Source organism: Herpailurus yagouaroundi, unplaced genomic scaffold (genome assembly GCF_014898765.1).
Source record: "Herpailurus yagouaroundi ecotype Mexico unplaced genomic scaffold, PumYag 67623, whole genome shotgun sequence".
NCBI lineage: Eukaryota > Metazoa > Chordata > Mammalia > Carnivora > Felidae > Herpailurus > Herpailurus yagouaroundi.
In genome coordinates this window covers 627,232-653,050 of record NW_024420424.1, presented here as the reverse complement: position 1 = coordinate 653,050, position 25,819 = coordinate 627,232, and the positions used below count along the sequence as shown (strand labels likewise).

The 25,819-nt window shown below is 35.1% G+C and overlaps 1 protein-coding gene across 3 annotated transcripts in view; it reads right to left on the bottom strand.

Moving 5' to 3' along the window:
* Positions 1-25,819, bottom strand: part of HDX (highly divergent homeobox) — a 171,075-nt gene that overhangs the window by 35,038 nt on the left and 110,218 nt on the right. For all 3 annotated transcript variants that reach the window (XM_040467866.1, XM_040467865.1, XM_040467867.1), the window contains exon 6: positions 7,664-7,871. In XM_040467866.1, coding sequence (XP_040323800.1) covers positions 7,664-7,871 — 208 coding nt within the window. The remainder of the gene's footprint in view (positions 1-7,663; positions 7,872-25,819) is intronic.

The following is a 25,819-nucleotide window of genomic DNA, read 5'->3' as shown; positions in this document are numbered from 1 at the left end:
TCCATAGTTTAGCTATTGTAAATTAGTGCTGCAATAATCATAAGGGTGCATATATCCTATCAAATTAGTGTTTTTGTATTCTTTGGGTAAATACCTAGTAGTGCCATTATTGGATTGTAGGTTAGTTCCGTTTTTAATTTTTTGAGAAACCTCCATACGGTTTTCCACAGTTTGCATTGCCACCTATGGTGCATGACGGCTCATTTTTCTTTACATCCTCCCTAGCACTTGTTTCTTGTGTTTTTGATTTCAGCCATTCTGACAGGTGTGAGGTGATATCTCATTGTAGTTTTGACCTGAATTTCCCTGATGATAAGTGATGCTGAGCATCTTTTCATGTGTCTCTTGGCCATCTGTATGTCTTCTTTGGAAAAATGTCTATTCATGTCTTCTGCCCATTTATTAATTGGATCATTCATTTGGGGGTATTGAGTTTGTTAAGTTCTTTATATATTGGATACTAACCCTTTATTGGATATGTCATTTGCAAATATCTTCTGCCATTCCATAGGTCACCTTTTAGTTTTGTTGTTTCCTTCACTGTGAAGAAGCTTTTTATTATGATGAAGTCCCAATAGTTTATTTTTGCTTTTGTTTCCTTTGCCTCAGGAGACATATCTAGAAAGAAGTTGCTACAACCAATGTCAAAGAAGTTACTTCCTGTGTTAACTTCTAGGATTTTTATGGTTTTGGGTCTCACATGTAGATCTTTAATCCAGTTTGAAATTACTTTTGTGTATGGTGTAAGAAAGTGGTTGAGTTTCTTTTGCATGTAGCTTTCCAGTTTACCAACACCATTTGTTGTGATTGCTTTAAATGTGTAGATTGCTTTGGGTAGTATAGGCATTTTAATAATATTTGTTCTTCCAATCCATGAGCATGTGATGATTTTCCATTTGCTTGTGTCATCTTCAATTTCTTTCTTCCATGTTTTATAGTTTTCAGAGTAAAGATCTTTTACCTCTTTGGTTAGGTTTATTCCTAGGTATATTATGGGTTTTGGTACAATTGTAAATGGGATTAATTCCTTGATTTCTCTTTTGCTGCTTCTTTATTGGTGTATAGAAATGCAACAAATTTTTGTGTGCTGATTTTGTGTACTGCAACTTTGCCAAATTTGTGTATCAGTTCTAGCAGTTTTTTAATGGGGCCTTTTGGGTTTTCTATAGAGAGTATCATGTCATTTGCAAATGGTGAAAGTTTGACTTCTTCCTTGACAATTTGGATTCCTTTTATTTCTTTTTGTTTTCTGATTGCTGTGGCTAGGACTTCCAGTATTGTGTGTTAAATTACAATGGTGAGAGTGGACATCCTGTCTTTTTCCTGACCACAGAGGAAAAGATCTCAGTTGTTCCTCACTGAGGATGATGTTAGTTGTGTCCTTTTCATATATGGCATTTATTATGTTGAAGTATGCTTCCTTTATATCTACTTTGTTGATTGTTTTTATCATGAATGGATGGTGTATTTTGTCAAATGCTTTTTCTGCATCTATTGAACACCAAAAATTAAATTTAGTTTTTTTAAGTTTATTTATTTATTTTTAGAGAGAGAGAGCATGAGCAGGGGAGAGGCAGAGAGAGAGAGAGAGAGAGAATTCCAAGCACACTATCAGTGTGGAGCCCAATGCAGGGCTTAATCCCATGAACTGTGAGATTATGACCTGAAGCAAAACCAGTAGTTGGATGCTTGAGGTTATAATTTCATGGTTCATGAGTTTAAGCCCCACATCAGGCTCTGTGCTGACATTGTGGAGCCTGCTTGGGATTCTCTCTCTCTCTCTCTCTCTCTCTCTGTTCCTCCCCCACTTATGTGTGCTTGCTCTCCCACTCTCTCTTTTTCTGGAAATAAATAAATAATAAACTAAAAAAAAGTCAGATGCTTAACAGACTGAGCCACCCATGTGCCCCGCAATTTAATTTTTTAGTAAAAGAATGATGCTTATATGGAGGAGACTTTATTCATTACTTAGATATTTCATGTCATATGTAATTAGCCACTAAATGAAATGAAGTGGGGGAGTTGTCATCAGGTTTAGCTGCAGAGCTGATATTAGTACTAATGCTGCCAGAATAGAAGTTACAGCAATCATCAGTAAGATCATTATTGGTATCATTCCTTATAGGCTTGCCTTATATTTCCATTCTTAATTGCTCATAACTTTATACACAGCTTTGCTTTACTGGCAACATATTCATACAAGGTTTGATTATTTTATAAGATGTAAATAAAAACTATTTGGAGGATTTCTAAAATAAAAAAGTATGAAGTGATGCAGCTAATTAAGGCATGTTTTCTTTTTTACAGATAGCTTCCACATTACTGAAAGTTTGAAATTTAAATACAGTTGATGTGACTGCTTATTCCTCAGGAAAAGCAGCTCTGCAAATTGGAAAATAAATAAATAAGCAAATTTATTAATCAGTGAAAATTCTAGAGGGCATTCTATATATTAGGGATACACTCACACTATGTAATTATGCAGAACTATATTTTATATGCATATACATATAATAGATATAGCTAAGAAGATTTGTTAATATTTAACATTATAGATGTTAACCTTTGTCATACTTTAAACAATTTGATTCTCAGGATAGTAAAAATGTTTAAAATTGCTCAACCATACATATATTTTAGTAGACACAGAACTTTAAGGAGCTGAGTCATCTATTACTTTTTCTAGAGTTTGCCAGGTAGCTTTACCACATCTCTTTTCTCTTCACTTCCACACAGGGAAAGAAAAAAAATGGGAGAGGTGAGGGTGGGAGATAAAAGGTGGAAGCTAGAGGTAAGTCAAAAGCTCTATATCAGGGAAATACCTATTCTCTCAGAAAAGAAAAAAAAAATGGAACTGAAACTGCTAAAAGGTCAGCAAGCACTTTTTGGTGATTTTGGCTAAACCTGCCTTTTATTGTGCTTGAAAAATGTAATGCTTCTTTTAGCTTGTAGAGTGTTTTCTAGGAAAATTTAACATAATTTTTAATAGATTTTTAACATGTAAAATGTAAGCCCTGCTTTAAAGACATTTTTCTTTTTCTTAGACATTTGGAAGACAGAACTCATTGGAAATAGTGAGCAAAAAGGCTCTCTTAGTATTTTAAGACTATTTTCTGCTCCAATTTCTGATGAGAATGAAAAGGTTACTATGCAGCTGTAAAAAGTAAGCCACTGAAGGGACTCTAGGTAATATCACTTTCCATCAAGTGTTTTTTGATTCATGCATTAAATTCTTTCTCTCTTCTTTCTCATTAGGCCTTAATTACTATGTCACTTGTCTAGAGAACACACTATTAAATGACAAAGGATGTCAGTGTAGGAGCAGTGGACCATTAGCAACCTTTAAATCATTTTTCCCCTATTAACTACTTATTTTTTAAAAAATTCCCTTTTAGGTGGGGAAGTGGAAGTAGTGGATTGAAACTCCCTTTCAGGGGCTTAGGTAATTTGCTTTTATTAGAATATTTCCTGGGGCCCCTGGTTGGCAGACTTGGTTAAGCATTCGATTTAGGCTCAGCTCATGATCTCATGGTTCCTGAGTTTGAGCCTGGCATTGGGCTCTCTGCTGGCAGCACAGAAGCAGCTTAGGATACTGTTTCCTTCTCTCTCTGCCCCTCCCCCATTTGCATTTTCTCTCTCTCTCTCTCTCTCTCTCTCTCTCAAAAATAAACATTAAAAAAAAGAATATTTCCTCATAGTTCTCCCACCCACCCATAGAAACACACAAATCCCCATTATCTTTCAAATAGCTGCCAGTCATCATTCTCTACCCATGGGGGAGGGGAAGGAAAAACAAAAGAGGTTAGAGTGGGAGAGAGCCAAAGCATAAGAGACTCTTAAAAACTGAGAACAAACTCAGGGTTGATGGGGGGTGGGAGGGAGGGGAGGGTGGGTGATGGGTATTGAGGAGGGCACCTTTTGGGATGAGCACTGGGTGTTGTATGGAAACCAATGTGACAATAAATTTCATATATTAAAATAAATAAATAAATATCTATTCCTAAATCACTGAAAATATTCAAATATTACCAGGCACATACAATTTAGTAAAGACTAATAGTCTTTGGTAACAGACTAATAGAAGTTGGTCCATTTTTGGTTTAATGGACCAACTAGATTATAAATAAGGGACTTGGAAAAGATGCAACATCTTCTCCTTTTTCTTGCTTCACAGTTTTCTGTACACTAAATCCTGTTATCATCTTCATCAAAGCCAACAGTAAATGTTGGTAAAGACACAGAGAGAGAGAGAAGGGGAGGGGAGAGAGAGAGAGAGAGAGAGAGCAGTTGAATATTCACACATCTTTTCAAAGACTTAGTATTAAAATACATGGCCCTGGCAATACCAAGAGCTTTAATACCCCTTTCATTACTCAACCTAATGCAATCTGTTTGCCTACCCCTCGCAACACACATTGCTTTTGAAAGAAGCCCTTAAGCACCCAATTCAATGGTTTATCATTGTTTCTAAAGTTTATTTTAATATTTCTGCTTTATTAAGGTGTAATTGGTGTACATAAAATGCACATAATAAATGTAAACAATTTGGTGAGTTTGAACATATCAGTACTCATGTTACCATCACCACAATCCAGGTAATGAACATATCTATCACCTTCAAAAGTTTTCTTGTGTCCCTCCTTTTTTCGTAAGAACAACTTAATGATTTACCCTGTTAAGTTTTCTTTTTTTAAGTCTATAGCCCCTTATTGCTAACTATATGCAATATGTTTTTCAACAGTTATACTCCAGTTGTATAACTGTAACTTTATATTCATTGAACAACAACTCCTCATATTCCTCTCCCCATCCTCTGGTACTACCATTATATTGTCCACTTATATACCTTTGACCATTTTAAATGCCTCATATGAGAGGACTTTCTACTCACCTTCCAAAAGATGATTTATATAATGACACTTCTTTCTTCTGAAATCTCTCTCTTTCGTTGGTTTTAATAATATCATAATATCCTGTTTCTCCTAATCTGAATGTTCTTTCATTGCCTCCCTTTTCTCCCCTAGCTCCCAAATCTGGATATTTCTTAACATACAGCCCTTGTCTATCTTCCTTTCTTGTCTTCCATTTTCTCACTTAACTAAATCTTCTATTTCTATGGCTAGACATTTGTTCAGCCTCAATGTGAGTAGCTCCTATATTTCTTTTCATATCTTAACTCCTTTTCTGAGTTTCAGACCCACATTATCCATTGGTCTGCTGGACAGCTCCACATTGATATCCTGACATCATCTAAAACTCAACACATGGAAAACTGTTTCTATCTTTCCACAATTTACTATCCATTTAATTCAGTACCAATAAAAAAAGCTTAAATGATATTTGGCAAGAGGGATTGGGGAAAGGTATGATTAAGCAATTCTAAAATTAATCTAGAATAATCTGTGCTGCAAGAACTAAGAAGAGTAATCAGAGTAATACCAGATATTTAGATATTTTATAAAGCCAAAATCATTAACAATCAGATCAATGTAACAAAATAGAAAATCCAAAATATATATATATACATATATGTGTGTATGTGTGTGTGTGTGTGTGTGTGTGCATGTGTATGTATAAAGCTTGATAAAAAGCTACAAGTAAACTCACTAGTAAAATGCTGGATTATTTAACGTATAGTGTAAGCGCAACTGGTTAACCATTTGGAAAAATAAAATTAGGTATTTTCCTCACAAATATTAAGTAAAAATAAATTCTATGCAGAATAAATATCAAGTTGTAAAAATGAAACCATAAGATATAAGATGATATATAAGGTTATGTTTACATAATTGTGGTACAATGAAGAACTTTGTAATCTTAATACCAAAGTCAGAAATCATAAAGAAAAGGACTGATATATTCGGCAACATAAATATTACAAGCAAAAGTTCTGGCATGAGAAAGTCCATAATCAAATTTAAAAGGCAAAAATTAAACTGGAAACTGTATTGTTAATATTCTGATCCAGTAAAATAGAAACAAACAAAATGGGCCATTGCAATATTCTCTCTCCCTTTGTTTCTCTCAGATGCAAAAATACTATATATTGTATGATTGCTTTTATGTGAGATACTCAGAAAAGACAAGTTTATATTATCAGAAAGCAGATCTGTGGTTGCCTGGGGTTGGAAGTGGGAATGAGGATTGATTACAAGTGGGCTCAAAGAAATTTTTTGAAGTGGTGAAAATATTCTAAAGTTGGATTTTAGTGATGGTGATAGTTGCATACTCTATATAATTTACTAAAACTCATTGAATTCTACATTTACAATCAATGAATTTTATGATATGTAAATTAAACCTCAATATAAGTGTTCATTGAAAAAGTACATCCAATTATTTGAATTCTCATTAGGGAAAAACTAAGAAATGTTATAGAAATGACCCAGGCTAATTCCTTTATTTTACAGATGTGTAACTTAAGCGTCATGAATTAAATGTTTTGCCTGAAGTCACATAATCAGCTAGTGGAAGATCCAGGACTTGTACTGAGGTTGCCTGACTACTACCCTGGTGCATATCACATTATACCATATCCTTTTTTATTATAATACATTTATAACATTCAAAGCTAAATTGGTTAGAGTTTCAATAAAATAAAAACAATCATGTACTTAATTATAATTATGGATTGTTGTAATAAACAACATTTCTAAATGTGAGAGATCGTTATTGTGGTACATAAGTGTTCCTTGTGATGACTCAGTGTGGGAGACTCTTTAGGTGGAGGCATTAAGAATAAAATAAAAAAGATAAAAGACAAAGAGTGTTGGTGAGGATATAGAGGAAAGAGAACCTTTGTACATCATTGGTCAGAATGCAAATTGGTATAGTCATTATGGAAAAGAGTATGTAGGTTCATTAAAAACGTAAAAATATAACTACCACATGATCCAGTAATCCCTCTTCTGGATATATAACCGAAATAAATAAAATCAGTACCTCTAAGAGTTATCTGTGCTCCACATTTTTTGCAGCATTACTTATAGTAGTAAAAATATGAAAACAGCCTAATTATCTGTTGACTAATGAATAAATAAAGAAATTGAGATTATATAATATTATATTTAGATTCCCCACATAACTGAGATTTTATATACTGTATATATAATGCATGAAGAATGAACCTGGAGGACATTATGTTAGCTGAAATAAGCCATGCACAGAAATAAAAATACTGCATGATCTCACTTATACATGGAATCATAAAAAGTCAAATGAAGCAGAGAACAGAATGGTAGTTACCATGGTGGGGAGATCAGGAAAATGGGGGAATTTGGTCAAAGGATACAAATTTGCAATTATGTAGGATGAATAAGTCTAGAGATCTAATGCATATGATTATTACAGTTAACAATTCTATATTGCATTCTAGAAATTTGCTAAGAGTAGATTTCAGGTGTTCTTACCATACACATAAATGGTAGCTATGTGAGGAGATGGATATGTTAATTATTTTGACTGCAGTAATCATTTCACTACGTATATATGTGTATATACATATCAATAAAATAAAAATAAATAAAAATAAATCAATTTATTTTCAAACGTTTAACCAAATGTTTTGAGAACTTTAGATGTGAAATGCAATTAGCTGAAAAGCAAGTTAAAAATCCATCAAAGTTACAAAGGCTATTATTAGGAAGTGCAGCATATAAAATACCTTGAGAGCTTCCTTCAGACAAACAGATGGATACTTCATCATTTCTGTCATTATCCTCCCCTACTTCTGGACCAGCTTCCTCTCCTGATGTGAGTGCAGACAAAGAACCAGACTCAGGCTGCTCAGAAAAATCAGCAGGGCCTCCTCTTGGAGGTGGAACTTCAATCCCCATTAAACGATATTTCCTTCTTCTATTCCCAATCCAAGTCTTATAAGAGAAATACAAAAGGAATTTTTGTAAACATAGAACCTTTAGCAGGTTTGGCCATTAAAATAATAAATGGATGCTGCATAAAATATGATTAGAAATAAATAGGTACCTAGAATAAGAAAATTTAATTATTAGTCAATAAGCAAAAATAAAAGTAATTATGCTTTCATTTTAAACATACTATTAGCAGAAAGGTAACATTTATCTAAATATTCAGACATTCAAGAAACATGCAGCCTATTGCAGGACAATTTTTTTAGACTTTATTTTTTTTCACTTTTGAAATTGGTCATTTTACTGATTTTACATACTATAAAGTACAAAAATGTCAAATACAATGTTAAATAAAGGGCTAACAAAACATTTATAAGCAGATATTCATGTTTATAAAGCAAACATAATTCAAACAGAACAACCTTGAGGGGAAATTAAACAAAATATATTTAATATTTTGATAAATGATAAATATCAATGTTATATTTTGAGAAAGTACTTATTTAATATAAATGATTATATCTTTTAAAATTAGTTAAAAATTCACAAATTTTTGTTTTTGGTTTTGGTTTTCTTTTTCTGTAGAAATAACCCACCAAATCTTTGAAACAAAACACAAATTAGTTCTTTTCTACAGGGACCAGACAGGTAGTTATCGTTCATATGCCATTTCCAACCTTGTTCTTCCTTGATGAAAATGTAACTTCTATTAACTTCAGCTCTTTAATGGTTACTTGGGTATTTCAAAATTTGTAAAATTTCATTTCATTGGACTCAGAACCAATTTTTAAAACTTTTTATAGTAAAATATTTTTAGATTCACAGGAAGTGGCAGAGGTAAATTCACTCAGCTTTCTCCAATTTATGTTTAACCTAATTGTATCACAATAATTAAAACATTAAATTGAAATTACACAGTATGTATGTACACTTCTATGTTCCTTTATCACACTATTCTTCTTCTTCTTTTATCCACTATTCCCAACCACTGTCAACCACTAATCTGTCTTCCACATCTTTAATTGTGTCATTTCAAGAATGTTTTATGGAGTCATAGTATGTAATTTTTTGAAGTTGGCTTTTTTCACTCACCATAATTTTCTGAAGACTTTTTCTTTTTCTTTAACTTTCTTAATGCTTATTTATTTTTGAGAGAGATAGAGCGTGAGCAGTGGAGGAGCAGAGAGAGAGGGAGACACAGAATCTAAAGCAGGCCCCAGGCTCGGAGCTGTCAGCACAGAGACCGACACAGGGCTCAAACCCACAAACCGCAAGATCACAACCTGAGCAGAAATCAGAAGCTTAACCGACTGAGCCACCCACGCGCCCTGAAGATTTTTTCAAGTTACATGTATCAATACTCCATTCCTTCTTATTGTTAAGTTGTATTACATGATATTTATGAACTAATTTTTTTCCAATTTATTTGCAATGTTTGTTTAATCATTCCCACATCAAAGGACACAAGTTACTTCCAATTAAGGGCCCTTAAAACTTCATGAACAGTCATGAACAGTCATGAACAAGCTTTTGTGCAGATGTTAAGTTTTCATTTCTCCAGGACAAATGCTCAAGAATGCAAATGCTTGGCCATATGGTAATTGCATGTTTAGTTTCATGAAAAACTGTCAAATTGTTTCCAGAAAAGTTGTACCATTTTACATTTCTCCCAGCAATGTATGAAAAACCCAGTTTTTTTGGCATTCTTTCCAGCATCTGGTATTCTTAGTAATGAAAAAGACTATCTATTTTCACTGGTGCATGCAGTGATAGATCCTTGGGTTCTTTTTTTTTTTTAACTTTTTTTTAATGTTTATTTATTTCTGAGACAGAGAGAGACAGAGCATGAGTGGGGGAGGGGCAGGGAGAGAGGGAGACGCAGAATCAGAAGCAGGCTCCAGGCTCTGAGCTGTCAGCACAGAGCCCGATGCGGGGCTCAAACTCACAAGCTGTGAGATCATGACCTGAGCCAAAGTCAGACCCTCAACCGACTGAGCCACCCAGGTGCCCCAATCCTTGAGTTCTTAACTTGACTTCCCCAATGCCTAGTGATGTTGAAAATCTTTTCATGTGCTTATTTGCTACCCATACAGTCTCTTCATTGAAATGATTCTTCATGCATTTTGCTCATTTTCTAATTGACTTTTTTTTTAATGTTGAGTTTTAAGAGTTCTTTATATTTTCTAGGTAGGAGTTCTTATCAGAAATGTGGTTTTGCAATATTTTATCCCAGTCTGTAGCTTTTATTTTCACTATTCTGGTATTTTGCAGAAAAAAAGTTTTTTTATTTTTTTTATTTTGATGAATTCCAAGTTCTTGGTTTTTTTTTGTTTTTTTTTTCTTTTATGGATTGTGCTTTTAGTGACATTTCTAAGAATACTTCACCAAGCCTTAGGTCCTAAAGATTTCCTCTTATTTTATCTTCTAAAATTTATTTTATAGTTTTATTTTTTACATTTAAATCTGTGATCCATTTTGATTTCATTTTTGTATAAGGTGCGAGGTTTTGGTCAAGGTTCATTTGTGCCTAATATGGATATCAAATTATTTCAGAACCATTTTTTCAAAAGACATTACCCATTGAATTGCTTTTGCACCTTCGTCAAAAATCAACTATGCTGGCTATACTTGTGCAGGACTATTTCTAACCCTTTTCACTGATCTGCATTTGTATCTTCCTGTGACTACCACACAGTCTTTTCTTTTTAATGTTTATTTTTGAGAGAGAGAGAGAGAGAGAGAGAGAGAGAGAGAAAGAGAATGAGTGGGGGAGAGGCAGAGAGAATCTGAAGCAGGCTCCATGTTCTGAGCTGTCAGCATAGGCTTGAATCCATGAACAGTGGGATCATGACCTGAGCTGAAGTCGGACACTTACCCAACTGAGCCACTCAGGTGCCCCACAGTCTTGATTACTATAGCTATACAATAAGTCCTGATTTTAGGTAGGTGGATTTCTTCCACTTCAGTATTTTTTCCAGAATTATTTTAACTAAATTAACATATTTCCTTTCCATATGAATTTTAGAATTTTCTTGTCTACATCAAAAATATTGCTGAAACTTTTGTAAGAATTATGTTAAACTTTCATATCATTTTCGAGGAATTTACATTTTTACTCTGTTGAGTCTTTCAGTCCATTAACACAGATGTCTTTCCATTTATTTAGAACGTCTTTGATTTCTTTCATCAATGTTTTGTAGTTTTCAGCATAAAAGTCCTATACATGTTTTGTTAGATTTATATTTAAATATTTGATATTTTGATTGATTGAGAATGGTATTATATGCTTAATTTCAGTTTCAATATGTTCACTTTTTCCTATATATGCACACAATTCCTTTTTGTATGTTGATCTTGTATCCAGAAACATTGTTAAACTCACTTACTAGTTGTAAGACTGTTTATGTAGATTCTTTCGGATTGTCAATACTGATGATTGATTGTATGTTACTTTTATTTCCTTTTCTTATTTTTTTGCATTAGCTAGAAATTCCAGTACAAATTGAATAAAGGTGGTCAAAGTGTATATTTTGTTTTGTTCCTGATCTCAGGAGGAAAGCATTACATTTTTCACCATTAAGTGTGATGTTAACTGTAAACTTTGGGCACTTGTAGATTTCTTTTGGAGGGCAGTTTTAATGACAAAATTGATTCTCTCAATAGTTATAGGGCTATTCAAGTAGTCTATTTCATATTGGGTGAGTTGTGATAATTTACACCCTTTGAGGAATCCATTTCATCCAAATTGTCAAATTTGTCCATGTAGAGTTGTTTTAAAAATTCTGTTTATCCTTTTTATATCTTAAAAGTATGTAGAATTACCCATTTCATTCCTAATATTACTAATTTGTGTCTTTTTTCTTTGCCATTCTGGCTAGATGTTTGTCAATTTCACTGATTTTTTTCAATGGACTTATATTTTTATTGATTTTCAAATTAATATTTATTTATTTTTATCTTTTTTAAAAGTGTTTATTTATTTTTGAGAGAGAGAGAGAGAGAGAGAGCAAGCGGGTGAGGGGTAGGGAGAGAGACACACACAGAATCAGAATCCAGCTCCAGGCTCTGAGCTGTCAGCACAGAGCCAGGTGCGGGACTTGAACCCATGAACCATGAGATCATGGCCTGAGCTGAAGTCAGATGCTCAACTGGCTGAGGCACACAGGCGCCCCTTATTTGTATCTTTTGACCATCCTGGCACATTTCTTTCATCCCCCAACTCCACACTCCACCCGACCCCGCCACTGATCGGGCAACCATCAGTTTTCTGTATCTATTAATTAAAAAAAAAACAAAATAACAGGCATTAGTATTTGATCAGTTTTAGATTTCTAGGGAAAAAAAGGCAAAAAAAGAGTTGCCATGTACCCTTCACGCACCCAATTTCCTCTGATTTAACATCATTCTAAAATTCATAAAGTGGATTTGTTACAATTGATGAGCAAATATTGATAAACTATCAAGTGAAATCCAGAATTTCTATTAGGGTCCATTCTTTGTGTTGTACATTCTATAGGTTTTGGCAAATATGTAATGACAGTTTATAACATTAAACTATCATGCAGCATACTAGTTTTACTGCCCTAAAAATTTCTGTGTTCCACCTATTTATCCTAACTCTCTCTCACCACAAGTCGCTGGAAAACACTGATCTTTTTACTGTCTCTCTAGTGTTTTGCCTTTTCCAGAATATTATATACTTGGAATGATACAGCATTTATGTAGCCTTTTAACATTGGCTTCTTTCACATAGAAATATTCATTTAAGATTTTTCCATTTTTTTCATGGCTTGATATCTTATTTATTTTTACTGCTGAATAATATTCCATTGTCTGAATGTATTTCAGTTTACTTATTCATCTATTGAAGGACATCATGGCTGCTTCTAATTTCTTTTGTAATTAAATAAAGTTGTTATAAATATTTATGTGCAGGTTTTCGTGTGAACATAAGTTTTCAACTCATCAGGGTAAACACCAGGCAGCAAAACTAATGTATCATATGTTAAGACTATGTTTACTTTTCTTAGAAACTGCCAAAATATGTTCCAAAGACCATGCAAATGTATCATTTTGCATTTCTATCAGAAATGAGTAAGAGTTTCTGTTGCTTTACATATTCTCCAGCATTTGGTGCTGTTGGGGGTTTGGATTTTGATTATTCTAATAAATGTATGTGGTATTTTATCTTTTTTTATTTGCAATTCCCTAATGATATATAATACTGTATATATTTTCATATGCTTATTTGTCACTGATTAAATTCTTTGGTGAGTGTCTGTTCAGATGTTTGCCTATTTTTTAAAAATATAATTTAGGGGCGCCTGGGTGGCGCAGTCAGTTAAGCGTCCGACTTCAGCCAGGTCACAATCTCGCGGTCCGGGAGTTCGAGCCCCGCGTCAGGCTCTGGGCTGATGGCTCAGAGCCTGGAGCCTGTTTCCGATTCTGTGTCTCCCTCTCTCTCTGCCCCTCCCCCGTTCATGCTCTGTCTCTCTCTGTCCCAAAAATAAATAAACGTTGGAAAAAAATATATAATTTATTGTCAAATTGGCTAACATACAGTGTGTACAGTGTACTCTAAGTTTTGGGGGTAGATTACTGTGGTTCCTCACTTACATACAACACCCAGTGCTCATTCCAACAAGTGCCTTCCTCAATGCTTATCACCCCTTTTCCCCTCTCCCCCACCTCCCCATCAACCCTCAGTTTTTTCTCTGTATTTAAGAGTCTCTTATTGTTTGCCTCCCTCCCTCTCTGTAACCATTTTTTCCCCTTCCATTAGCCCATGGTCTTCTGTTAAGTTTCTCAAGTTCCACATATGAATGAAAAATATATGATATCTGCTTTCTCTGACTGACTTATTTCACTTAGCAAAATACCCTCCAGTTCCATCCACATTGCTGCAAATGGAATGATTTCATTCTTTCTCATTGCCACATAGTATTCCATTGTGTATATAAACCACATCTTCTTTATCCATTCGTTAGCTGGTGGACATTTAGGCTCTTTCCATAATTTGGCTATTGTTGAAAGTGCTGCTCTAAGCATCGGGGTACATGTCACCCTATGAATCAGCACTCCTGTATCCTTTGGATAAATTCTCAGTAGTTCTGTGGCTGGGTTGTAGAGTAGTTCTATTTTTAATTTTTTGAGGAACCACCACACTGTTTTCCAGAGTGGCTGCACCAGTTTGCATTCCCACCAACAGTGCAAGAGGGTTCGTTTCTCTACATCCTCGTCAGCATTTGTTGTGTCCTGACTTGTTAATTTTAGCCACTCTGACTGATGTGAGGTGGTATCTCAGTGTGGTTTTGATTTGTACTTCCCTGATGATGAGTGATGTTGAGCATCTTTTCATGTGTCTGTTGGCCATTTGGATGTCTTCTTTGGAAAAGTGTCTATTCATGTCTTCTGTCCATTTCTTTCCTGGATTATTTGTTTTTCAGGTGTTGAGTTTGGTAAATTCTTTAGATTTTGGATACTAACTTTTTTATCCAATATGTCATTTGCAAGTATCTTTTCCCATTCTGTCAGTTGCCTTTTAGTTTTATTGATTGAGATGTTTGTCCATTTTGAATTAGGTTGTTTATTTTCTTATTGTTGGATTTTAAGTGTCCTTTGTACATTTATCATAAAAATGTTTTGAAAAAAATTCTTCCAGTTTGTGGCTTGTATTTTCATTCTGGTAAGAATATCTTTTGCAGATTATAAATTTTCAATTTTAATGAAGTCCAATTTATCAATTTTGTAATCAAACTTGACTTTGGTGTATTTAAAAAGTTATCAACAAACACAAAGTCACCCAGATTTTCTTTTATGTTATCTTTAGGAGTTTCTTAGTTTTGCATTTACTTTTAGGTATATCATCCATTTTGAGATAAGTTTTGTGAATAATGAAAAAGATCCATGTTTAGATTAATTTTTTCTTTCATGTGAATATTCAGTAGTTCCAGGACAATTAGTTAAAATCAATATCCTTTTGATAGAGGACCGAATAGGAGGACCCTGAACTCACCTCATGCCACAGACACACTGGGATAATACCTGCGTCTTTGCAAATAACTTTGAAAATGACCTAAAGATTTGAAGAACAGATATTCCATAGCTAGTCATAAAGAGATTGTTACATCAAAAATGGTAGGAGTGGTAAAGATGTGGTTGGGAACCAAACCCCCAGAGTAACTAACCACAAACAGAAAGGAATTCGCAAGCAAGGAAAAGTAAGATGAACAAACCACACAATAGGCAGCCTTAGTACTGGGGATCTACAGTGGAAAGAGGAATCTCCATAAATTCTGGCTTTGAAAACTAGCTGGGTTTACACCAAGAGAGTAAAAAACTCAAGGTTGCTCAAGACCAGGAAAGCCAGATGGCAGTATAAACTCAATACCTTCTTTTAAAGAGCCATAATAATAAATAACTTCACCAAGAAATAAGAGGTGCAGCTTGAAAAGTTCCTGGGGTATCCATCAAAGAGATGTATTGAATAATCTGAGAACATGTGCTACAGGAAAAGAAAACTACAGAAGAATTCTCTAGGAACAAAAGCACATATGGGTACCACTGTTCTTCAACCTCAACACAGATAAAAGAATGCTTTTGTGACTCAGTTCTAAAACTCTCCTTCTTCTTTGCCAGCACCTAAGTGCTTCACCCTGGAATTTCTCTGTTGACAAACCACACCGACCTGCCTGCCATGGCAGGCACAACTTCCAAAGCTGCTCCCAACCACACCTGGTCTGCAGGTTTGGCCCACACCAGCACCACTACAAAGTGACTCCACTTATGTGGAGGGGGTAACAAACCAACACACCAGGCACCCACAATTCCTGTAGCCAGACCCCTTAGCTGCATGTACAAGGAAGTGACTGATCCCTGAACTTCAGTGTATGTGGTCTTGGCAGAGAGGTTAATAGCACACTGATAGAATGAATAATGGCCTCACCCACCACCAGTCCTATCTGGCCTCAGCCAGAACTCTCAAAGGTGTGCTCACAGAGGGCAAAGTGGGTCATAGAAGCTATCTGGGATGAAGGCAACTATGCTTGGCCACAACAGGAAGGTGCATGCAACCCACACAGGGGATACCCCTGGGGCACCTGGTTCTGGTGACATGGGAGAATTGAACTATAGGGCACCACAGGACCTCTTCTACACAAGGCCACTACTTGAAAGATCAGAAGATATAGATGTTCTACCTAATACATAGAAACATACACACAGAGTTGGATGAAATGAGGAGTCAGAGGAGTATTTTCCAAATGAAAGAACAAGACAATCACAGTAAAGAGCTAAATGAAGCAAAAGAAATATGCCTGATAAAGAGTTCAAAGTAATGGTCATAAAGATACTGAAAAGACTTGAGAAAAAAGAGTGGATAAACCCAGTGAGAATGTCCACAAAGAGTTAGAGACTATAAACAAGAGTGAATCATAGCTGAAGAATTCAATGACTGACATGAAAAATACAGTAGAGGGAATCAATAGCAGATTAAAGAATGCAGAAAAATGGATCAGCGATCTGGAAGACAGGGTAATGGAAAGCGACTAAATTGAATAGCAAAAAGAAAAAAAAAGAATAAAAGGAGAATAGATTAAGAAAACTATGCAACACCATCAAGCATAATAACATTCACACTATAGAATTCTCAGAAGGAGAAGAGAGAGAGAAAGGGAAAGAAAAAATTATTTGAAAAAAAATAATAGCAGGACACTTCCCTAACCTGGGGAAGGAAACAGAGATCCAGGTCCAAGAAGTAAGAAGAGCCCCTAACAAGATGAACCCAAGGAGGTCCACAGCAAGACACATAATAATTAAACTGGAAAAATATAATGATGAAGAAAGAATTTAAAATCACCAAAAAACAAAGCAAAACAAAACAAAACAAGACAAAACAACAACAACAACATCAACAACAACAACAAACAGTTAAAACAAGGGAAACCCCAAAAGGCTATCAGGTAATTTTTCATCAGAAACACTGCAGGCCATAAGGGATCGGCATGATATATTCAAAGAGATAAAAGGAAAAAAAAAAAAAAAAGCAAAAAAACCTACCCAGGAAAAAAAACAAAAAAAAAAAAAAACAAAAAAAAAAAAGAGTACCCAGGAAGGTTATCATTCAGAATTGAAGGGGAGAGAGTTTCCCAGATCCTCCCCCTCAGGAAAAAAAAAAAAAGTTAAAGGAATTCATCACCACTAAACCAACTTTATAAGAAATGATAAAGGGATTTTTTGAGTGGAAAGAAAAGGCCATTAATGGAACACAGAAAATTAAGCAAGGAAATAATTTCACAGGTTAAAGCAAACATATAGTGAAACGTAGTAGATTAGTCACTTATAAACTTTATAAAGCCAGTATGGAGATTAAACAGGAGTGCTGTTTAATGGTCAGGAGTGCTGATTCATAGGGGCACATGTACGCAAATGTGTATAGTAGTGCTTTCAACAATAGCCAAATTATGCAAAGAGCTGAAATGTCCATCAATTGATGAATGGATAAAGAAGATGTGGTTTATATATAAAATGGAATACTATTTGTCAATGAGAAAGAATAATATGTTGTCATTTGCAACAACGTGGATGGAACTGGAGGGTATTATGGTGAGTGAAATAAGTCAGTCAGAGAAAGACAGATATCATATATTTCACTCATATGTGGAACTTGAGAAACTTAACAGAAGACCATGTGGGAAGTGAAGGGGAAAGAATAGTTTCAAACAGGGAGAGAGGCAAACAATAAGAGACTCTTAAATACAGAGAACAAACTGAGGGCTGATGGGAGGATGGGAGAGAGGGGAGAAAGGGTGATGGGCATTGAGGAGGGCACTTGTTGGAATGAGCATTGGGTGTGGTTTATAAGCAATGAATCATGGTAATCTACCTCTGAAACCAAGAGAACACTGTATACACTGTATGTTACCTAACTTTACAATAAATTATATTAAAATAAATTAAAATAATATAAAACAATATGTAAAACTTCTATTTAAGTGTATATTATTATATATTTGTATGGTGGGAATGTTATATGTACAGGGTACACCATTCTGTTAAACATTCATTCCACAAATATTACTGAACATCAAGTATGTACCAAACACAGTTCTAGTTGTGGAGTCTCAGTAGTGAACAACCAGGCATGATATATGTCCTCATGGAACTCAAACTTACAATCTAGTAAAAGTAGAGACAATAGAAATTTTGGGAAGAAAATATAAATCACAAAGTCTGATCAAGTATTATAAAAGGAAATAACCAGCTACAATATTTAAACACAATGACATAGTATAGTGTAGTGAAGTGAACTCCTCCAAATTAACCTGATCCTAATTATTGAGAAAAAGGAAACGTACAGATTCGCAGATCCTTTCTAGCAAATCCTGAGAGTAAGACTGGAAAGGAGTAATCTGTATTTTTAAAGAGGTTTTCAAGGTAATTCTTATGATAGGGCATACATTGGTAAAGTGGAAATAGAAACAATATTAGATAATAATAAAAAGATTTGGCTTGTAGTCACTGACTAGCTGTGTGAGATTGATCATGCCATTCTTGAATCCATTTTAAAAATATATTGATGTATAATTGACATAAAACATTATGTTAGTTTAAGGTGTAAAATTTATTGATTTGGCATTTGTATGTATTGTGAAATGGTCACCACAAAAAATCTAGATACCATCTTTCAGCTTAGAAAGTTAATACAATAATATTGACTATATCCCTTATGCTGTACATTACTCCCCCATGACTTATTTACTTTATACCTGGAAGTTTGTTTTTAATTCCCTTCAACCATTTTGCTCTGCAAAACCTCCAACCCTTCTGGCAACCAACTATCTGTTCTCCACATGTAAAGATATTTTATGTTTGTTTGTTTTTCTTTTTACTTTCCATATATAAGCAAAATCATGCAGTGTTTGTGTTTCTCTGTCTGACTTATTTAATGTAGCATAATACCCTGAAGGTCCCCCATGTTGTCACAAATGGCAAGATTGTATTATTTTTTTATAGCAGAGTATGTATGTATATAGTTTCAAACAGAGAGGGAGGCAAAGCATAAGAGACTCTTAAATACAGAGAACAAACTAAGGGTTGATGGGGATGTATATATGCAATATACACACCACCATATTTTATATTTATTGATCCATTCATGGAACTTGTTTTCCATACCTAGGCTATTATAAGTAATACTGCAATAAACATAGGGATGCACATGTTTTCTCACACTAGTGTTTTTGTCTTCCTAAGTTAAATAACCAGCAATGGAATTATTGGATACTATGGTAGTTCAATTTTTAAATTCATACTGTTTTCCATTATGGATACACCATTTTACATTCCCATAAACAGTGTACAAGATTTCCCTTTTCTCCACATCCTCATCAACACTTTTTTTTCTTGTCTTTCTGATACTAGCCATTCTGACAGGTGAAAAGTGGCATCTCATTGTGTTTTGATTTCCATTACCATGAGTAGGGATGTTCCTCCTGGTCATCTACATGTATTCTTTGGAAAAAAGTCTGTTCAGGTCCTCTGCTCAGTCTTTAATTGGATTGTTTGCTATTTTTTTCAAGTTTTTATTTAAATTTAAGTTAGTTAACATACAGTGTAATATTAGATTAAGGTGTACAATTTAGTGATTTAACACTTCCTTACAACACCAAGCACTCATCACAAGTGCACTCCTCAATACCGATCACCTATTTAACCCCTCCCCCAACTAACCCCCCCATAACTATCAGTGTGTTCTCTATAGTTTAGAGTGTGTTTCTTGGTTTGCCTCTCTCTTTTTTTCCCTATGCTCTTTTGTTTTGTTTCTTAAGTTCCACCTATGAGTGAAATCATATAGTACTGTCTTTCTCTGGCTGACTTATTTTGCTTAACATAGTACTCTCTAGCTCCACTCATGTCATTGCAAATGGAGATTTCATTAGTTTTCATGGCTGAGTAACATTCTATTGCATATATTTACCATTTATTTATCCATTCTTCAGCTGATGGACATTTGAGCTGTTTCCACAATATGGCTATTGTAGAAAATGCAGCTGTAAACACTGGGGTGCATGTATCCCTTTGAATTAGTATTTTTGTATTCTTTTGGTAAATAACTAATAATGCAATTGCTGGATTATAGGGGTAGTTCTATTATAACTTTTTGAGGAACCTCCATATTGTTTTCAAGAGTGGCTATACAGACAGTACAGGAGTGTTCCACTTTCTCCACATCCATGCCAACACCTGTTGTTTCTTGTGTTGTTGATTTTAGCCATTCTTTTTTAAAAAATCTTCTTTTTAATTAATTTTGAGAGCGAGAGAGAGAGACAGAGAGAGAGAGAGAGAACCTTAGCAGGGGAGGGACATAGAAAGAGGAAGAGACAGAATCTCAATCACTCCACATTATCAGTGCAGAGCCTGATGCATGGCTCAATCTGATGAACCATGAGATCATGACCTGAGCTGAAATCAAGAATTGGATGCTTAGCCAACTGAGCCACCCAGGTGCCCCAGATTTCAGCCATTCTGACAGGTTTGAAATGATATTTCATTGTAGTTTTGATTTGTATTTTCCTGATAATCAGTGATACTGAGCTTCTTTTCATGTGTCTGTTCACCACCTGTATGTCTTCTTTGGAAAAATGTCTATTCATATTTTCTGCCAATTTTTGACTTGGACTATTCACTTTTGGGTGTTGAGTTTTTTAAGTACTGTATATATTTTGGACACTAACTTTTTAGCAGATATTTCATTTGAAAAAAATCTCCCATTCTTCAGGTTGCCTTTTAATTTTGTTCATTGTGTCCTTCATTGTGCAGAAGCTTTTTGTCTTGAAGAGGTCCAAACTGTCTGCTTTTGCTTTTGTTTCCTTTGCCTCAGGAGATCTATTCAGTAAGAAGTTACTAGAACTGATGTCAAAGAGGTTGCTGCCTGTGTTCTTCTCTAGGATTTCAGTGGTTTTGTGTCTCACATTTAAGTCTTTCATCCATTTTGAATTTATTTTTGTGTATGGTGTAAGAAAGTGGTCTGTTTTCATGCTTTTGCATGCTGCTGTCCAGTTTTTTTTTTTTTTTCCAACATCATGTGTTGAAGAGACTGTCGCTTTCCCATTGGATATTCTTTCCTGCTTTGTCAAAGGTTAATTAACCATATAGTTGTGGGTTCATTTCTGGGTGTTTGTTATTTTGTTAATGGCTTGCGTATGTTCTTTATTTTCGATATTACCTCTTATTGGATATCTTATTTGCCAATATCCTCTTTCATTTAGTAGGTTGCCTTTTCATTTTTTGATAATTTCTTTTGCTGTGCAGAAGCTTTTTAGTTTCATGTAGCCCCAGTTTATTTTGGTTTGTTTCCCTTGCCTTTGGAGACAAATCCAAGACAACATCAGTAAGACCAATGGCAAGGAGTTTGCCACTTACATTTTCTTCCAGAAATTTTGTTTTCAGGACTAATGTTGAAGTCTTTAATCCACCATGAATTAATTTTTGTATGTAGTGTATCATAGTGGCCCAATATTACTCTTTTGCATGTAGCTGTCCAGTTTTACCACCACCATTTATTGAAGAGACTACTCTTTTCCCATTGTATATTTTTGCATCTTTTGTTATAAATTAGTTTAATATATATATATATATATATATATATATATATATATATATATATATGCAGGCTTATTTTTAGGTACTCTAATATGTTCATTTATCTATGTGTCAAGTTTCATGGCAATACTATAGTGTTTTGATTATATCTTTTTATTATAGTTTGATGTCAGGGTGTATGAGGCTTCCACATTTGTTCTTTCTCAAGATTGTTTTGGCTATTCAGGATATTTTGTGGATACATAAGAGTTTTAGAATCATTTTTTTTCTAGTTCTGTGAAAAATGCCACTGGAATTTTGATAGGAATTTCATTGTGCCTTCTCCAATTTCTTTCCTCAATGTCCTATACCTGTAAATGTAGAGGTATTTCACCTTTTTGGCTAAATTTATTTCTAGGCTTTTAATTCTTTTCAATGTGATTGAAAATGTGATTGTTTCTTGATTTCTCTGATTGTTCTTTATTAGTGTATAGAAACACAAAAAATGTTTTTTAATTTGTAATCTGAATTTGCTGGATTTATTTATAATAACATTTTTTTGGCGGGGTGTTTAGAGTTTCTATATATAGTATCATGTCATCTACAAATAATGAATGTTACTTCTGCCTTTCCAATCTATACGTCTTTTCTTTCTTTTTCTTTCCTAATTGCTGTTGCTAGGACTTCCAATACTATGTTAAAAAAAGTGGGGAGATTGAGCATTATTAATACTCTCCTGATCTTAGAAGAAAAGCTTTCTGCTTTCCACAATTGAGAATGATATTAACTGTGGGTCTGTCATGTACGGTCTTCATTATGTTGCGGTACATCCCCTCTGTACGTACTCTATTAAGAGATATTTTTAATCATAAATGGATATTGAATTTTGTCAAATGATTCTTGTATCTGTTGAGATGATTATATGATTTTTATGTTTCATTTTATTAATGGGCCTGTATGATGTTGATTGATATATCTTGTACCATCATTGTATCCCTGGGATAAATCCCACTTGACCATGATGTAAGGTCTTTTTAATGTATTGTTAAATTCAGTTTTCTAATATTTTGTTAAGGATTTTTGCATCTATGTTCATTAGGAATACTGGACTGTAACTTTCTTGTTTTGTAGTGTCCTTATCTGGTTTGGGTATCAAGATATTGTTGGCATCCTAAAATGAGTTTGGAAGCTTTTTTCCCACTTCAATTTCTGGAAGATTTTGAGGATAAGTATTAAATCATCTTTGAACGTTTGATAGAATTTACCAGCCACATCATCATGTCCTGAACTTTTTTTTTTCAATATATGAAATTTATTGTAAAATTGGTTTCCATACAACACTCAGTGCTCATCCCAAAAGGTGCCCTCCTCAGTAAACCTCACCCACCCTCCCCTCCCTCCCCTCCCTCCCACCCCCCATCAACCCTCAGTTTGTTCTCAGTGTTTTTTTTAAACTATTTTGTTTTTAATTTTTTTAACGGTTACTTATTTTTGAGACAGAGAGAGACAGAGCATGAACAGGGCAGGGGCAGAGAGAGAGGGAGACACAGAACCGGAAGCAGGCTCCAGGCTCTGAGCCATCAGCCCAGAGCCCGACACGGGGCTCGAACTCACGGACGGTGAGATCGTGACCTGAGCTGAAGTCGGACGCTTAACCGACTGAACCACCCAGGCGCCCCTGTTCTCAGTTTTAAAGAGTCTCTTATGCTTTGGTTCTCTCCCACTCTAACCTCTTTTTTTTCCTTCCCCTCCCCCATGGGTTTCTGCTAAGTTTCTCAGGATCCACATAAGAGTGAAACCATATGGTATCTGTCTTTCTCTGTATGGCTTATTTCACTTAGCATGACACTCTCCAGTTCCATCCACGTTGCTACAAAGGGCCATATTTCATTCTTTCTCATTGCCACGTAGTACTCCATTGTGTATATAAACCACAATTTCTTTATCCATCCATCAGTTGATGGACATTTAGGCTCCTTCCATAATTTGGCTATTGTTGAGAGTGCTGCTAAAAACATTGGGGTACAAGTGCTCCTATGCATCAGTACTCCTGTATCCCTTGGGCAAATTCCTAGAAGTGCTATTGCTGGGTCATAGGGTAGGTCTATTTTTAATATTCTGAGGAACCTCCACACTGTTTTCCAGAATGGCTGCACCAGTTTGCATTCCCACCAACAGTGCAAGAGGGTTCCCGTTTCTCCACATCCTCTCCAGCATCTATAGTCTCCTGATTTGTTCCTTTTGGCTACTCTGGCTGGCGTGAGGTGGTATCTGAGTGTGGTTTTGATTTGTATTTCCCTGATGAGGAGCGACGTTGAGCATCTTTTCATGTGCCTTTTGGCCATCTGGATGTCTTCTTTAGAGAAGTGTCTATTCACGTTTTCTGCCCATTTCTTCACTGGGTTATTTGATTTTGGGTGTGGAGTTTGGTGAGCTCTTTATAGATTTTGGATACTAGCCCTTTGTCTGATATGTCATCTGCAAATATCTTTTCCCATTCCGTTGGTTGCCTTTTAGTTTTGTTGGTTGTTTCCTTAGCTGTGCAGAAGCTTTCTATCTTCATAAGGTCCCAGTAATTCACTTTTGCTTTTAATTCCCTTGCCTTTGTGGATGTGTCGAGTAAGAGATTGCTACGGCTGAGGTCAGAGAGGTCTTTTCCTGCTTTCTCCTCTAAGGTTTTGATGGTTTCCTGTCTCACATTCAGGTCCTTTATCCATTTTGAGTTTATTTTTGTGAATGGTTTGAGAAAGTGGTCTAGTTTCAACCTTCTGCATGTTGCTGTCCAGTTCTCCCAGCACCATTTGTTAAAGAGACTGTCTTTTTTCCATTGGATGTTCTTTCCTGCTTTGTCAAAGATGAGTTGGCCATACATTTGTGGGTCTAGTTCTGGGGTTTCTATTCTATTCCATTGGTCTATGTGTCTGTTTTTGTGCCAATACCATGCTGTCTTGATGATGAAAGCTTTGTAGTAGAGGCTAAAGTCTGGGATTGTGATGCCTCCTGCTTTGGTCTTCTTCAAAATTCCTTTGGCTGTTCGGGGCCTTTTGTGGTTCCATATGAATTTTAGGATTGCTTGTTCTAGTTTCGAGAAGAATGCTGGTGCAATTTTGATTGGGATTGCATTGAATGTGTAGATAGCTTTGGGTAGTATTGACATTTTGACAATATTTATTCTTCCAATCCATGAGCAGGGAATGTCTTTCCATTTCTTTAAATCTTCTTCAATTACCTTCATAAGCTTTCTATAGTTTTCAACATACAGATCCTTTACATCTTTGGTTAGATTTATACCTAGGTATTTTATGCTTCTTGGTGCAATTTTGAATGGGATCAGTTTCTTTATTTGTCTTTCTGTTGCTTCATTATTAGTGTATAAGAATGCAACTGATTTCTGTACATTGATTTTGTATCCTGCAACTTGGCTGAATTCATGTATCAGTTCTAGCAGACTTTTGGTGGAGTCTATCGGATTTTCCATGTATAGTATGTCATCTGCAAAAAGTGAAAGCTTGACTTCATCTTTGCCAATTTTGATGCCTTTGATTTCCTTTTGTTGTCTGATTGCTGATGCTAGAACTTCCAACACTATGTTAAACAACAGCAGTGAGAGTGGGCATTCCTGTCGTGTTCCTGATCTCAGGGGAAAAGCTCTCAGTTTTTCCCCATTGAGGATGATGTTAGCTGTGCGCTTTTCATAAATGGCTTTGATGATGTTTAAGTATGTTCCTTCTATCCCGACCTTCTCAAGTGTTTTTATTAAGAAACGGTGCTGAATTTTGTCAATTGCCTTTTCTGCATTGATTGACAGGATCATAAGGTTCTTTTCTTTTATTAATGTGATGTATCACGTTGATTGATTTGCGAATGTTGAACCAGCCCTGCATCCCAGGAATGAATCCCACTTGAGCATGGTGAATAAATCTTTTTATATGCGTTGAATTCGATTTGCTAGTATCTTATTGAGAATTTTTGCATCCATATTCATCAGGGATATTGGCCTGTAGTTCTCTTTTTTTACTGGGTCTCTGTCTGGTTTAGGAATCAAAATAATACTGGCTTCATAGAAAGAGTCTGCAAGTTTTCCTTCCCTTTCTATTTCTTGGAATGGCTTGAGAAGGATAGGTATTATCTCTGCTTTAAACGTCTGGTAGAACTCCCCTGGGAAGCCATCTGGTCCTGGACTCTTATTTGTTGGGATATTTTTGATAACTGATTCAATTTCTTCGCTGGTTTTGGGTCTGTTCAAGCTTTCTATTTCCGCCTGATTGAGTTTTGGAAGAGTGTGGGTGTTTAGGAATTTGTCCATTTCTTCCAGGTTGTCTTTTTGTTGGCATATAATATTTCATAGTATTCCCTGATAATTGTTTGTA